Below are 16,830 nucleotides of genomic sequence, written 5' to 3' on the forward strand. Positions count from 1 at the left end.
CAACAAATGAAATAACCCAATGCCTCCTGTTAACATCTATGTAATATAAGACTAAGTAGGCATGCCACTAAACAACCTGCATTGCATAATGAGACTATGGAGCAGAGCACAGTCTAAAACAGAAAAACAAGCAGGGAAATAAGCTAGATCAGAACAACTGTAGCTGATCCAAACCCTAACTTCTTTCTTCTAAACAACACACTTTACTCTGCTTGATATCAGTAGCTGCCCTTAACCTATGGTGGATATGAATAAACTCCTTGGCCTGACTAATGTACACTCCCTCTGAAATATTCTTGATTTTCTTAAAAGACAACATATAGCGCCTTGCGTCTTAAAGAGCCCCGATAACTACCCTCCTGTGTCACTTCTGCCAATAGCTACTAAAGTAATGGGCAGGCTTTCACCCTTGCCAGTGTACTGAGTTGGTCCTAATAGTTGCCTTGAATAATGAGGATGATGAAGGTGTTAGCGATTTTCCGTGTTAAAATTTTGGGGCACATAAAGCTCTATTGGATGAATCGAATTTCACAAATGAGCTTGGTCAATAAAACAATACATTTAATAAATGTGCACCACATTAGACTCCACAAGAAAGACAAAGAATGTGTGTTTCAAATCATGAAGTTTTGTCAAAGGTTAAAGGTTTACAGAAGGCAAAAATCGAATTAGTATCATTAATGATCAAAATGTGTATGCTTTGATTATTATGCTATTCAAAATTAAATTAAAATCTCATATATCATAGGATGACTCAGCATGAGATCACCTCAAAGAGAAAGAGTTCTGTTCTGCTCTATTCTAAGTCTAAATCTACTCAATACAAATCTGCACTGTATTAAAACACACAATTCTAATATTCTTCACACATTACTCATAAGACTGTCCATTCAGGTTAAAGCAAGGTGATACAATATATGCTCTTTATGTTCTCAGGACTTCTCACAATACAACTTATCTTACTATTCTTCAAACATATCCTATCTGTAGCAAGATGGCCATTAAGAACCAGCCTGCACTCTGCAGTTGTCTTTGTGAAGATGCTACTCAGTTAAACATTGTATGACTATCAGAAAGAAAAGAAAACATTTTTCACATGGGAAAGAAGATAAAAGAACATTGCATTCCATGATTAGAACTTCAGCTTCACCAAGAAAGAAAATGTGTGTGTCGCAAAACATGATGGCAAACTACGGTGGCCATTTTAAAATGCAGGCTTACATTAGATATGGCAATCTAACTGTAATTACATGTTATATCTAGATATAACATTTGCATGTTTATGTTTTAATGTCATACTAAGTCACATTTTAAATACTTCACTCAGCAGAGCTGGCTATAATACTCAAAAAGAGGTCACTGGCTTTGCAGGAGTCCTGCTTCAAGTGAAAGATGCAGACTGAGTCCTGCCCCCAGAAGTCGCTCATGCAGGAGGTTAACTTTACCGTTGTAGCCCAACCACAAGCACAAAAAAGCGAAGCAGGACTTGACCCTTTCCCACCAATCTCTAACTAAAGCGAAGTCCCAATGCTATTTAGCTGTGGAGCCAATTTCTCGGTTGGTTCCAGTGCACCACCAATTTCCCAGGCCTTTAGCAATGCAGCAGCAAGTAGATGCTATTAAGGAAGCCATCCTGCAGCTATTTGCCATTTTTTCAGCTCCATCTGAAATGCCTTTAGGCCCCAAAGATCCACATGGCCCCTCAGTTGGGTTACCGCCAGCAGATCCATCTCTCCACCCTGTGACCCTCTTGGACATATCACATGTTCCATACATGCTGCAGTACAGACTTCCACCTTGGCTCCATGACCTAGTCCTGAGGATGTGGGCTCCTGTCCCTCACCTGTTATTGGTTCACGTAAGCTGAGTGGCACCTTTCGCAATAAACCCTCTTTTGAGGCCCTCATAAATAAACGTACGTCTACTTGTTTCTTTATGATGGGAGTCCTACGAAAGTTCTACCACTTATTCCCCATTTCGCTTGGCAACATGTTATGAAGATGCTGAACATATGCAAGCCTGATTACTCCAAAGCACTAATTGTGGAGGCTCCATTTTTTCTCGTTGCTCAAAGCTCTGACTGAATCAAAATGCTGCAGCAAGGCTTGTAATGGACAATCCTAACCAGGCCAGAATTCCTACACATCCCAACAATTTGCATTGGCTCCCTATTGCAAACAAATGCCTTCATATACCATTATGCTTCTGTCACAACCCCATTGTTAAATCTCTTCCTCACTCTAACTATATGACCCAGTAGTCCACGAGCTACAAACCTTCCAGAATGCTTTGTTCTTCGACTGCCAACTTGGTCTTCCTCCCAGGGTCTGTAGAACATATTTAGGAGACCTCTCTTTTCCTGTTCTGACTGCTCTGGTGTGGAACAATTTGCCATTCACCATCCATACGGAGCGTCATCTTTCGAAATTCTGTAAACTTTTAGAAACACACCTCTTCAAACAACAACTATAACTTCTTCAGTTACCTTCATTCCTCCTACTACATTTACCCTTATACAGTTTATTGCTAGGGGATACCTCTAAATGCAATACATATAAATGTCGAGAGATGATGATGATGGTGGGGGTGGAGATGATTTATCCCTCATTATGATGGTGACAATTTTACATGGTCTTACAAGAGGCAAGTGGACTTCTCCTGATACAGAGTAGGACTAGACATTTGGGCCTCCATTGGAGGAGGATGTATCATTTGGACTGGTAATATGAGTAGCTGCGGTCTTGGACCTACAACTGCCCTCTACTGAGTTTAAGGCAATAGATTAGCTTACACCCTGGTCCAGCCACATCTGAGCCCTTGCTCTTTTCAATGAGGCTCTCAGTGATGCCTTAATCAGCACCAGGCCAAAGCTCTGTTCCTGTCCACTGGTGAATAGGCAGGTGCTCAGATGTCACAGACTGGATATTAGTAACCCTGACTTTCTCACTAAACACCCTACACCAGAGACTCTGTTTTTTCAGGCATCAGCAAGGTGAACCCAAATGAATTCCTCATGACACCTCCAGATAAGGATTAGAAGAGGACCAATGAATTTAGAAAATGACTGTTCTCTTTGGTCAGCTTATCACTGAGATCGGTAAATGCAGTTGATTTATTCTGACAATATATGCATGTTCTCTGGGATATGGCCAGTGAGATTTTGCCAAGATTTTCAAAGACGTTAGGGCCTCACAGGCTCACACTATTCAGCATGGTCAGGAGGCAGCCAAATAAGTAAATTGTGCGGGCCTTGATACTACTAAATATCAATAAAAGGGTGTTTGGCACCAATGTAATGCTCTGCCACTATGCGTAGATGCGCTTCACAGGATTTTCTGAAGATGTTCATGCCTCTCTCATGGATATGCCTTTCGAAGGCTCACACCTTTTGGTGGAAAGGCCAATTCTACTTTGGAACATTTCAAAGAAAGTAGAGCCACTGCACACTCCATGGGTCTTATGACCCCTGCCAAACAGGTTCCTCACCAGTTCAGGAAATTCTGAGTCTGCTTTAAGTGGCTAGTGTATAGGCAACATTAGTCTCCCCAGTATCTGCCTCAATCACCTGGGATATTAAAGTCAGAGACATGAATCTGGCAGGCAACTAGTAGCCTATAGGAGTATAAACCCTCCCAGTCCCCTTGCCCTGTGGCAATAGCTCCTATGCCGCTTTAACTTGCCATTAGTGGCACACAACCACAACATGGGAGGCACTAGTCAGCATTTTCTCCCAGGGTGGCAATCTATCGTTTCCAAATAGGTCTTTAAAATAAATTAGGATTTCTATACCTTAGCCTTTCTTTCTGCTTCATTAACCCTTCTCCCCATAGAATGTATCTTTGGGTAACCCCTGTCCATTCTGTTGCAAGAGGTGCAAGATTTACTTTGAAAAGCTATCAAGCGCGTTCAGGAATCAGAAACAGGGAAGAGTTGCTACTTGAGCTATTTCCTTATGCAGAAGAGAGATGAGGGCTTTGTACCTATCTTTGACTTTTTACTTCCAAATGCCTTCCAGCGGAAAAACAAATATAAAATGCTCAAGCTGGATCAGAACCTACCTGCCCTGGAACTGAGTAACTGGATGGTCTCCCTGGACCTGCAGGACACATATTTTTATATACTTGTCATGCAATCCTACACGTGCTTCCTGGGTTTCAAAGTATGGCAGGAGCATTTTCAGTTTGCTCTGCTCTCCTTCGGCCTCACCAATACCCCTCCGATGTTCACAAAAGTGATGACGGTGGTTGGAGCCCATATTCAGAGGTTGGGAATTCCAGCCTATCCCTATCTCGATGACTGTGTGCTGAACATGGCTGCTGGAGTTGAAGACCATCTCCAGACAATGGTGAACCTATTGACATCATTGGGGTTTACAATCAATGACACATAGTCTAACCTGACTCCTTTGAAGAGGCTTACTTTCATCGAAGCAGTCCTGAATACTCTACAGTTCAGGGCTTTTCCTCCTTTGCAACAAGTCCAGGACTATGATCACAATATTTCAGCCTTGGTTCTGGATCTCAGTATAAGTAGCTCTAAGGGTTCTTGGACTTTTAGCTTCCTACATCCTCCTTGTTGACTACACTAGGCAGAATATGTGGGCTCTGCAATGGGATCTACATTTCTAGAGAGCCCAGAATCAAGAAATCCTGTCAGAGACTATTCAGATCTCGAAGGATTTTGCACACAATTCGCAATGGTGGATACTCTACTGCAATTGGACCAGTGGCAGGCCCCTCCTCCTTTCCCCACCCAGAGCTGATGGTGGTGATGAATGTCCCACTGCTGGATTGGGGAGGTGAACTCGGAGAGGCAAAATTCAGAGGACTCTCTTTTCTATTGAAGCCTGACTCCATATCAGCTGGTTGGAGTTATGAGCCATTTGCTTGCCTTGAAGCCCTGCCTGACATTCACCAAAGAGAGAATCATGCAGGATCACACACCGACAACACAGCTGTTACGTGAGATTGTAACAAGCAGGCTGGAGTAGGGCCCTAGGCCCATCGACAAGATGCTCACATTGTTAAATGTTTTGCTAATTTTCCATGACAAGACTCGCTAGAGGATGAGTTCCAGTTGTAATGGAAGTTGGGACTCATATACGTTGTCCCACCTCTGCCTTTCCTGCCACAGGTTCTGAAAGAGATCAGCTGGGGCCAGGCCATTCTACTGGCTTCAGATTGGACCAAGAGCGTGTGCTGACGTTTGCTGCTGAGAATGAACAACTTTCAGTCTGCCACTTTGGGAGGACCTCCGGTTTCAGTAACAGGAGAGTTTCCTCTACCTGAATCTATGTAATCTACACCTCCATGCATGCAGAATGAGCGGCGGCAGTTGGCTGCATTTGATTTAATGGTGGATATCATACTCGTCTGTAGGAACCCTTCCCCTAAGTCCATTTATACCTTGGTCTGGTACTGATTTGTGGCCTGGGGCAGTATCCACAAGATTGACACTTTACAAGCTAAGCTGTAATATGGTGTTTGTTTGGTTTGTCTTTGGGCCACCAAGACCTTGCAGTGGACACTGTCAAAGGCTATTTGTCAGCCCTTTCAGCCAGTCTATGTTTACCAGACCAACCATCCTTTTGGATCTAAAAAAGTGCTTTAAGCTTTTACATTGATTTTACCACGGAACACCATGTGGACAGTCCGCTATTTACTGGGTTCTCCTAGCTGAAGTATGCAAAGGCTGTGTAGAAGAGGAGGTGGATTGTCCTCTGCATTAAGATTGGATACACCCTGGCCAAGAAGCAGTTGCCAGGGAGTCTGAAAGCCCATTACACCATGGCTAATGTTTCTACCACTGCATTGGCACACAGAGTGCCTGTCCGTGATATCTGCCAGGCTATGACTTAAGGATCAGTGTAAATGTTCATGAAGCACTATAACCTTAACAGTCAAGTCCAGTAGGAAGATATTTTGCCTACTTGGTCTTTGATGATTTTTTTTATTTAAGTCAACTCCACAGACTCTCCAGCTGGGGCGGCACTGCTTTGGTATCTATTCTAATGTGCGGAATCTTATTTACCTTTAGTAATGCTCTTTCTGGTGTATATTTGATCTAACTGCAAATGTCTCACTGCCCTCCCACCTCCCTTTTCTGTAGAACTGCCTCTTTGTACCGTCTAAAAAAGTCTCAAGTTAGGAATCTACACACTGATACTACCAATCCTTCTCACTCCACATCTGAGGATGCGGATTGTGTCAATCCAGAAACTTACATTGGCGAACAGGGGTGACACATATGTAGCTCTGCTCTGTAACTTCTACAGTGGTAGGGAGTAAAAACTAAGTTGCACAGTGTCACCTAGTAGTAAGTGGGAGCATGATGGAAAAAGCTTTCCAGATCCAATCTGGTACCTGGGGAGTATTCTAAAGAAATAGCCTGTTGGGTCGAGTACTTAATAGAAAGAACATTAGCAACGGTGAGTAGCTTGTATTTCCCCACTTAGTGTGAGGATCACAGCCAAGATGATTTTTTGTTCCAAATATTCTTGCTCGTTTCTTACTTGTAGATGCAGCTCACTCTGTTCCTTGGATATTCCGCACTCTTCTTCTCAGAATGGTATAGCAACAACAGAATATCTTCTGTGGGAAGCATCCTGGACCATCTTAGTAGCATGGGCATAAAATTCCTAAACCTTAGGGAAACATATTGGAATCAGAGATTCAAGGGGAAGCAGTAGTCACTTATTCCTCAGGAATTAAATATATGAAACAGGCAGTCTTCGAATGCCTTGTCAGTCCAAGCATATATCTGATTTGAGAGTGATCAAAGCAGTGTATTGCCAATGAAGCAGTAATGGAATAAATCCTCCTAATGTCACAGGTTGGAATTTCCACACACTCTTTTCCTTTGTTCTTCACTAGGTGCACCTGGTCTATGTTTTTATGTACTGACTTGTGGCCAAAACAATCCCACAATGCTTTGGTACACAGTTTAAGAAGAGGCTGGTATGTGGTCTTTTCTAAGTTCTTCTCACATGCCTAACTCCACCTAAATCCAACCCCTTCAAGCACTTTTAGGATCAAAGTTTCACCTACACATGCACACATACAACTACTCATACACACACCTTCTTAGTCCCTTTGTCTTCTCACTCACAGGCAGTAAACTTCCTTACGCTGTGTGCTGTTTCCTTTTTGCTTGTAGAGACCAAGAAAGATGGCAGGATGAGCTTTGAGGGGCTTGATATATAAAGAGTGTTAAACTTACTTCTTTGACACGGGGTTGGTGAGATCAGTCTTTTGTCTGGGTGGCTTTGATTAGTGGCAACCTTTCTTTAACCGAAGTTCTTTAAGCAGAAGGGAGGCATGAGCTCATGAAGCTTGTTATTTATGGGATGATTCAACTTTGGGATAGTGCCACAACTATTTCCGGCTAACAGTGTATCTGACGGAAAATAATTGCACTACCCAAAAGAGAACAAAAATTCTCATCAAACATAATGTATGTTTTTTTTTTCTTTTTAGTGTAAGAAATGTGTCCTAACCGCAAAATGCAAGTGTATTCAATTAGCTGGACAACCATACCTTGTATAGCCTATAACATTTCCATCAGGAAGAGTTCTGATGGAGCAGTCCCATTGGATCTAAAAGTTTGTATTCCAACAAGCAAATGGTGGTAGGAGTGTTCTAACGTAGGCTTCTCAACAGCACCAAAACGTAGGTTCCCAAATCTCTGAAACAATTGGCCTGGATGATAATGTTTGGTGGTGAGGCAGACTCTGAACTTGGTGAACCTACACAATTGTATTGCTCCCAAATGTAACAGTGGTCCTACCGCTCTAGTAATCAGTGATATCACTTGCACACAAGATGGTCAGGAAATAGTGTGAACATTTCCCGAGTCACTGTCGAGGACCTCAATCCATGAGACATGCCCCAAAGACACCGAGTGAAAGCATATACCCATTGTGTACTTTATTTCTCTTTGAGCTGGAAATAGTCCACAAAGGCGCCTATAAATTCTGGTGTGACATAACTAGCAAACAGGTTTCATGGTCTGTGTTAGACCTGTCAGCATAAAGGTGTTTTTGCCCCAAATGTTTTGCTTTACTCCTTCACTTTCACTGATTCATATTTGTTGACCTTAGGACTCAGAGCACTTTACCAGTGCTAACCAATGCTAAATTGCATGTGCTCACTCCCTAAAGCATGGCAACATTGGCTTACACCCAATCAGCACCTTTATTTACTTGTAAGTCCCTAGTACAGTAGTACTACATGTACCCAGTAAATGCCAACTGTGGGCCTGAAGCACTTATTGGGCCACTCATTTAAGTAGCCTTTCAAACATGTCCCAGGCCTTCCACGACAGACTCTGTGTGCAGTTTTAAACTTTCATTTCAACCTGACAAAAGAAACTATTTTTCAGTCCTAAACCTTCCTATAAACCTTCCTTTTTTCTACATATAAGTAACCCCGAGGGTAGGCACTACGCAACTCATAGGGCAGGGTGCAGTATATTTAAAAATGAGGACATGTACTTTTAACTTTTACATGTGCCGGTAGTGAAAACTCTTAGCCTCCCTTTCCAATAGGTTAAAATTGGTTTATCTTATTACATTTAATACATGCTAAATTTCAATTGGACGGTACAAAAGGGGGTGGTGATGGACGGAGCATCTGAATCAATCAAAAACTCACACCCAGTCAAAGCATCTGAGTTTAATCCATCACCGTTCTTTAGCCCACTCTGCCACCCCAGTTCAGACATGGCTATATGCAAATCAGTCTGACCCTGTGCCTCATGGGAACAGTCCAGCCCGAACTGCCAAGCCATGTCTTCCCTGGACCGGAAACAAGCTTCCGAGGACCGGTTTCTGGCATTCCAGCCGTCTTCAGCCCGGCTTGCTTGAATCCAGTGGCAAAGTGAGCAAGGGACTCATGTCTGAGCATACCCTGCCACACTTATGGCGGCCAAAAGCGGTACAAAAGGGTGTGGTGATGGACGAAGCATCTGAACCAATCAAACACTCACACCCAGTCAAAAGATCTGGGTTTAATCCATCATCGTTCTTTAGCCCACTCTGCCACCCCAGTTCAGACATGGCTATATGCAAATCAGTCTGACCCTGTGCCTCATGGGAACAGTCCAGCCCGAACTGCCAAGCATGTCTTCCCTGGACCGGAAACAAGCTTCTGAGGACTGGTTTCTGGCATTCCAGCCGTCTTCAGCCCGGTTTGCTTGAATCCAGTGGCAAAGTGAGCTAGGGACTCACGTCTGAGCATACCCTGCCACACATATGGTGGCCAAAAGCGGTACAAAAGGGTGTGGTGATGGACGGAGCATCTGAATAAATCAAACACTCACACCCAGTCAAAGGATCTGGGTTTAATCCATCACCGTTCTTTAGCCCACTCTGCCACCCCAGTTCCGACATGGCTATATGCAAATCAGTCTGACCCTGTGCCTCATGGGAACAGTCCAGCCCGAACTGCCAAGCCATGTCTTCCCTGGACCGGAAACAAGCTTCCGAGGACCGGTTTCTGGCATTCCAGCCGTCTTCAGCCCGGCTTGCTTGAATCCAGTGGCAAAGTGAGCAAGGGACTCCCGTATGAGCATACCCTGCCACACTTATGGCGGCCAAAAGCGGTACAAAAGGGGGTGGTGATGGACGGAGCATCTGAATCAATCAAACACTCACACCCAGTCAAAGGATCTGGGTTTAATCCATCACCGTTCACCACCCCCTTTTGTACCACAAATTTCAATTGGAAGCAGGTAGGAATATCAAGTTTGGTGTCTAACGAATTGCAATTCAAAATCCTCTTTAATGGGAACGTTGGATTTTAAGTCAGAATTCTGAAAATGCAACTTTTAGAAATCTGCCATTTTCTTATCCTAACCATTTGTTGCTTGCAGTCTGTAACCTAGATCACATGACTAGTTGTAGATTGTAGTTGGCCTTTGTGCATTGATCCTCAACAGTGAGACAAAAGGGGAATAGGTGTTGGCAAAATGGGCCATCTTTGACTTGATGAGGGAATGGAGCTGCCCCCCACCACACTTGCACATCACACAGCCTCTGCCTGAGCACACTCACACATGGTTTTGACACTAGTCTTTTGTGCCCCCAGACAAGCTGGGACAAGGGGAGGGAGGCTGGAAATTTCAAACTTCTCTGGGTGTGGAAACCTCCAGAACCATCTCCTGCTTCAAAGAGAGCACCAAATAGAAATGTTGGACCCTCAGACCCAACTCTTCAGTACACCTCTGAACTTGTGAAAGACTTTGTAGTACTGCTGTGCTGCTCTACAAGAAGGATTACTACGTTGCTGCCATGCTTCCTGAGTGAGAAGAACTGGACCTGCATCTTGAACCCAGGACCACTAGAGTTACACAAAGGGCTAGTTGGCTGTCCTATGTATCCAAGCCTCAGGGACAGAACTTCTCAAACTACTTGAACCCACCACCTGAACTCAGCCTGCTGTGAGTCTTGCCCCCTCTGCCCCCCAAGTAGCGTCACACTAGTCCTGGGCTCTAAGAGTGGGCCTGAAGGTGCCTGGCCAGCTGTGGTCTGTTGGGAAGAACCAACTCAGAATGACATCTCCTCGCAGCTTCTCCACAGAACACCACTGCGTAACACATCCCGCATCCAGGACCTCAGATCACAGTATGCGCGACTCATCACTGAAACAGAACTTCGCATCAGAACCCTACATCAACAACATCCTTGTTGAAGATGCAGGATTTTGTATTGCAAGTCCTATTGACAGCGTCATCAGAACTGCCATTGTTCTACGCCTCTTCGATGCAGGACCTCACATTGGCACCCACAGTCCTCGGAACCGCCACTTCGCAATGCATCATCCACATCGGATCTTGCAACACTCTTCATCCCGAAGTTAAAGTACTTTGTGCAGCGGGCATTACTTGGTCTCTGTATCTGGCCCGAACTCCATCTCATTGAACCTGAACTTAGGACATTGTTCCGGTATGGCACAATCAGATAACTTCTGTTGGCGCTTTGTTCTTTCAGGCACTATTTTGACTTAAATCTTTATATTTGCATATCTCCAGTCCTACTGGATAATATAACTCTCACCCTTTTAACTGTTACCTCCCCACCCTCAACACAATCCAAACTGCTTGAAAAACTAAAATACTTCTCCTCAAACGTCACTCAGAAAAACTCCGCGAAGATTTTCTGCCCCGCACCAACATCGGATTGTCGTCTACCATTGTACCCCCATTGACTCTCCAACTGCCTCCCTCAACTGCAACAGATAGAAGTCCATCCCTATTTCTTACAATTGCACGCCATCACCCCTGAAAAATGCACCACCTCAAACTTAATGTCTGAATGCACAACTCTATCCAACTAACTCTCCCTATAAAACATCCTCATCTCTCTATTGCTTTTCCTCAGTGCCTTATCAATGGTTGCCAGCCTCTCAGCCCCCTCTACCTATGGTGAGGCACCAGTTCTCTCCCCAAAATTTGAGTCTCTGTCCACAACTTCCTTATTTTCTCCAAATCTGCCTTCATCGCCTTCAACAATGACAATCCTCTCCTCTGCACCAGATCATTTTCCCCCAAATGAATGACAAGTGCATCCGGGCCCCAAACCCCGCAACCATTTTAAGCTATTAAGAAGCTTTGACCACTGCATCCTCCCCTTTCCACAACCATGGAACTTTTTTTCCCTGTTGTTACAAACTGAGCTATTCAACAAAACTCCTTCCATTCGCTCATCTCACAAATGAGTATTCCACATTCTAGACAACCCTTCCCTCATGCCAAGGTCCATGCACAAAACCTTAAAAAGTAAATTAACAATTAGACAGTACAGAGCCCACATCAGTCCCCCATGCACAAATAATCCTTAAAGCAGTCTGATTACAACCTCTCCAAGAACTTCATCTGCTCCTTGATGAACCACTCTTTCCCGCATCAGTGGCTTCACCTATTCTGAAGGAATGTTTCCCATACACTTCAGCTGGCATCCCCATTTGCTACAATGCTTTACTCAGAATCTGCAACAGCTGTTAAGCTGACACCAGAGACCCATTATCTTGTCTAAAGACCAGGCCCTGCACATCTTCTGCCCCACCTCTCTGCCAAAACCAAAAAAACAGACACAACTGTTTACATGCATGTGGCCACAATCACCATCTGTTGCCCCTTTCTCCTTCTGATCTACCTTCGATTGCTGAATTTGCACACTGAACTCCTCCTTGCTCAGGCTGCACCTCCAACCAACATAGGCCCATCACTAAGCATGGGCGAATTTTGCGGATCTTGCGTTCGCGAATTTTGCGGATTTGCGAATTCGCAATCCGCAAAATCCGCGAATTCCCGCGAATTTGCGGATTTTTTTTTTTTGTGTTCGCCCGTGTTTCTGCAGGTTCGCGAGGGTTTTTACAATTTTGCAATTTGCGAACTTACCTGTCGGGTCGCAAGTTTTGCGAACTTGTTGTTTCTACGTGTCCAGCCTGTTTGGGACACTCTTCTTCATCACTGCCACTCTCTGTCACCACTGCCACTCTCTGACTACTCATGCCACCCTCTGGCCCACCCATGCCACCCTCTGTTTCATCACCACACCCTCTGGTTGTCCAGTGTACATTATTTTCGGCAAAGCAAAGCACACCTTCCCTGCCTCAAGTGACCTGAATTAATTTGGGGCTGATTAATGTGTCACAGAATATTTTTTTAGCTGGCACCTGCTTCCTTAGTGCGCCCTGATTAGTGATCTTTTGCACTTGCTAAGTGCTTTCATTGTTGCAAAATTAGTTACAACACCTGCCCTGCCCCAACTGACAATAATGAATTAGGGGCTGATTAATGGATTTTAACTTCCAGCCTGGCTCCTGCTTGTCTCCCTTAGCTGTAATTCAGGACCTTTGTGGCATATGTGTAACTATTCTGAGGTTCAGAGCAGGGTCACATAATAGTTGCAACTGGCAACTGAACTCTGGAGGGGCCCCTCAGGAAGCACTACAGGAAATGGCTACTAATGATGAGCCTGAACTTTTGAACCTGGCAAGTAGTTTCAGTTTTGCTAAGATCGTATTTCTGCAATTTAGCACTTATTCGCGGGGCGCGAAGTTGTACTGGGAAGCCGCGAACTCACGCGAACAGTGCGAGCAGTGCGAGCAAAATCCGCTGCTCGCGGATTTGCGGATTTTGCGGGAGATTCGCGAATCTCGCGGATTTCCCGAAAATCCGCAAAATCCGCGAGCGGAACGGATTTTCCGCCCATACCTACCCATCACCTATTTTCCTCCCAACAATTCTGGCACACTAAATGCTTCAAAAAACATGAAACACATGAGGCTAGAAAACATAACTGTTTCTCCACTACTTTTCAAAAAACCAGCCAAGACAAAGGTCTCCGCTTCTGACCTCGATTACCAGCATCCTGTGCCCTGCCTTACAGCAACTGTGAGCCCACCTCCCCAGGCGATGGCTCAAAGCCCCACAACAGTGTTTGTACACAAGCAATGCCCAAAAGCTTCCCAGCAATTCTCACCTTGGACCAACCCTTTTCAACCATCAACATGATAAAATTCACCACGTCCTCCTGTCGCCTTCCTGAAGTACCATCCAAGCTCCTCCGTCTTGCTTCTTTTGCCAGAAACGCTCTCCAAGCCTGGCCATATCTCCATCTTGTGGAAAAAGCTAAGGACCCATTACCAATTGGAGCATCCTCTTTCTCCTACTCTCTGTAAATCAGCCAGGATCACTGTTCTGTCTTCATCTGCTCCCGACGCAAGTCCACAGAATCTCTGCCACTGAAAACGAGACAGAGCATATGCAATGATATTATCTGGGTACAGAACTTGTTGTGCCCTGAAACAAATGTTATGGTGCAAACAGGTCAGTATGGATACTCTTTACAACGTCAAAACCTGCACATCTCACGCTGACTGCTGATTCACCACTTGCATGAATGCCATATTATCCCCATTGAACAACACTTTCTTGTTAGCAAACTCACCTACCCACAAAGCCAGAGCCATCAGTAATGGAAACAACTCCAGGAAAGATCTGCTCCTCCCTCCATTTTCCACGTGTCAGGTGTCAGACGCTGATCCGCACACCAGTGTCCCTGTCAGTGAAGGTCAAACCCGCCACCTGTAGCATCAGAGAAATCCTGCCTCTTCCACTCTGCTTTGTCGCCCAGGCCCTCCAAAGACACCCTATTGAAGTCCTTCAATAATGTCTACCACATGCAAAAGTCCTTCTTGGCTCCTGCCTTCAAAGTAGCTGGTGGGGGGGCAAAGACAGACCCGACAATGCCAGACCCAGTTGCTGACAAAAACTCCTACCCACCCACACCATTCGGCATGCAAAATTCAAAAGACCCAACGGGACCTGCGCGTTTCACCTGACCTTTTTCTTGGCTACCATGCTCTCGATCAGCTGCAGCATTACTGCTTTTTGTGACGTCCAGAAACCTAGCTTCCACCTTCTCCATCTCAATTTCGATGCCCAAAAAGGTCAAAAGCGTGGCTGGACCCACTGTCTTTTCTTCTGCATGGGGCATCCCGACATCTGCCATGAGCGCTATAAAACTTACCAGCATCTGCTAGCAGTCCATAGAACCGTGAGGACCCACAAGTAAAAGTCATCCAGATTTTGTGTCACTGCGTCAAAACCTGACAATGAAGTTAACCAGCCATTGCACAAAGAAACTACATCTTTTTATCAGAGCACAAGATCTCAAGCAGCCCATGGAAAATGCTTTATCCACGTACCATTTTCCTCTAAAATGTATACCCAACAGCTTAAAGTCCTGTGGAGGCACTGGCAACAACCTGAATATTGACTTGATGTCACTCTTTGCCATAGATGCCCCTGCCTACCCTTTTCATCAATTCCAGTGCAACATCAACTGAAGAATTAGACATTTTTGCAAGCTCCTCAGGGATTAAGTAATTGAAGGCCTGGCCGGCCAAGAAAGTCCCGCAGTTCCATACCTCCCCCTCCCGCTATAAACTTACATTGCAGCTTTCAACACTCCGTCTCCCCGCTCCTGGGTCCACTGGCCAGACACAGCACTACCCTTTTCAGCATACCCCGTACCTGGTGACACTATTTTTTTGACTTTTCGGGTGTGGCATTGAGCACACAAGCATCGCCACTGCGACGACCTCCCAGGCTCATCACAGTGGCCTCGGTCGGCTAAAGTGCTTCTCATCTACCCACTTAGGATGTCAGTGCGGCCAGATTTGCGGAGCAGCTGGAATGCTTGGGAAACATGGGGGTCATCCATTACAGCCCCTTTGACTGAAAGATGCTTTCCTCTCTAAAAATGCTTCCCTCGCTCCCTACTTGCCACGCTACCAGCCACTGTTTATACCTAAAATGGGGCCGGTAGTCCAAACCGGCCTTCTATATTAATCTCCCAGAGCCAATAGCTCCCGAAAAAACTGTGTCAGTCCTATTTGGACTCTACAACTCGCCGACACTTCCCGGGGGCATTACTCAGAATGCATGCCCCCCCCTTAAGCCCTGAATGAACTTCTGTGTAGATGCGCGATGGAGAGCTGGGCTACAAGATCGGTAACAGGAAAGAGGCCCTCTTCCATTTTAGACAGAGGCGGTCAATTGATGTAATCAGGATTTTCAATAGTCTCTATTAGTGGTGCTTAAACGTTTGACTTCTATGGACCCCCACTTAGTCATTAATCGAAGAAGTGAACATCCCACCCCTTCTGAATCATTATTGGAATTTGAATACCCCCCTCTCATTTATTACTGGAATCCAGGGACTCTGTTTTAAACATTTTCGATGATTTGAGCCTAAAAAAGGAACAGAATAAACACAGAACCAAGGATTCAATAAACAAATGCACAAATTATGGAGTATTTTATTTAATTCACAAGCAAATGTAAACAAAATTAAAATGGTAATTTTAAGGGATATGTTGGCTTTTCTGAAGTCAATTGAGGCCACTCATTGTCCACACTGTATTTGGTTTGATGCTCTTGCATTTTCTCACAAATCAATCTAAGGATACTAATTTAGGGCCTAATTTAGAGTTTGGCATATAGGATGCTCTGCACTTGTAACAAGGCAGATGGGATATTCGTCACATTTGAGAAGGACCAATCCATTCACTGAACTCCAAATCAGGTCCTCAATTTTAAGCCTCCAATTTCAATTTACCTCAATTTACAAAACGCTTTAAAATTTTCAATTTCACATTTTGCATTTTTATTTATACACTCTTTATTACCCTATTAATATTGTTTAATGTGCTAAAGAGTCGCGGCCCCCTCGAGTAGGTTTTGCAGACACTCAAGGTTTTTTAGACCACAGGTTAAGAACCACTAGTCTATAGTACTACCTCATAATGTCACTGATCTTTCATATTATCTTGAATAATGCACAGCTCTAACTAACCTCTTAGAATAGCACATGCTAGTGTGATTACTTTCTACTCACTGTAATTTTATAGAGAGATGTACCACTTTAAAGGTTATCTGAAGATATAAGGGCAATGCAGGTAGTGAATTGTGTGCTTATGCTTTTAGGCCTGTGAAACTTGATTCCCTGCCAGTAATGGAAGAAGACATAGATGTTTCTCATGAGCGTGCCAGGATCCTCAGTGGAGGCGGACACTCTGACCTTCTGAGGATTAGTGAATTGACAAAGGTAAGTCGAGAACTTTGGATTCCGAACCTTTTCGAAACTTATAATATACATTTATTCTTTTTGAAATTAGTGATCTGAACAGAAGGTGAGAGATGCATAAGGACGTTTGGCGAGAAAGTAAATAACTGATTTAACTTGAATTGTAAAAATATTAGCTGAACTGTGTGGAAGGGTATTCAGACAACTTGTATTTACTTGGTAATGTTTCATGGCAA

General features: G+C 44.3%; 1 protein-coding gene across 2 annotated transcripts in view; it reads left to right on the forward strand.

The window, feature by feature from the left end:
* LOC147727632 (phospholipid-transporting ATPase ABCA1-like) overlaps window positions 1-16,830 on the forward strand; it is a 2,839,360-nt gene that overhangs the window by 2,283,748 nt on the left and 538,782 nt on the right. For both annotated transcript variants that reach the window (XM_086961649.1, XM_086961650.1), the window contains exon 42: window positions 16,495-16,615. In XM_086961649.1, the coding sequence (XP_086817775.1) occupies window positions 16,495-16,615 (121 nt within the window). The remainder of the gene's footprint in view (window positions 1-16,494; window positions 16,616-16,830) is intronic.

This window comes from Lissotriton vulgaris, chromosome 3_1 (assembly GCF_964263255.1).
Source record: "Lissotriton vulgaris chromosome 3_1, aLisVul1.2, whole genome shotgun sequence".
Lineage (NCBI taxonomy): Eukaryota > Metazoa > Chordata > Amphibia > Caudata > Salamandridae > Lissotriton > Lissotriton vulgaris.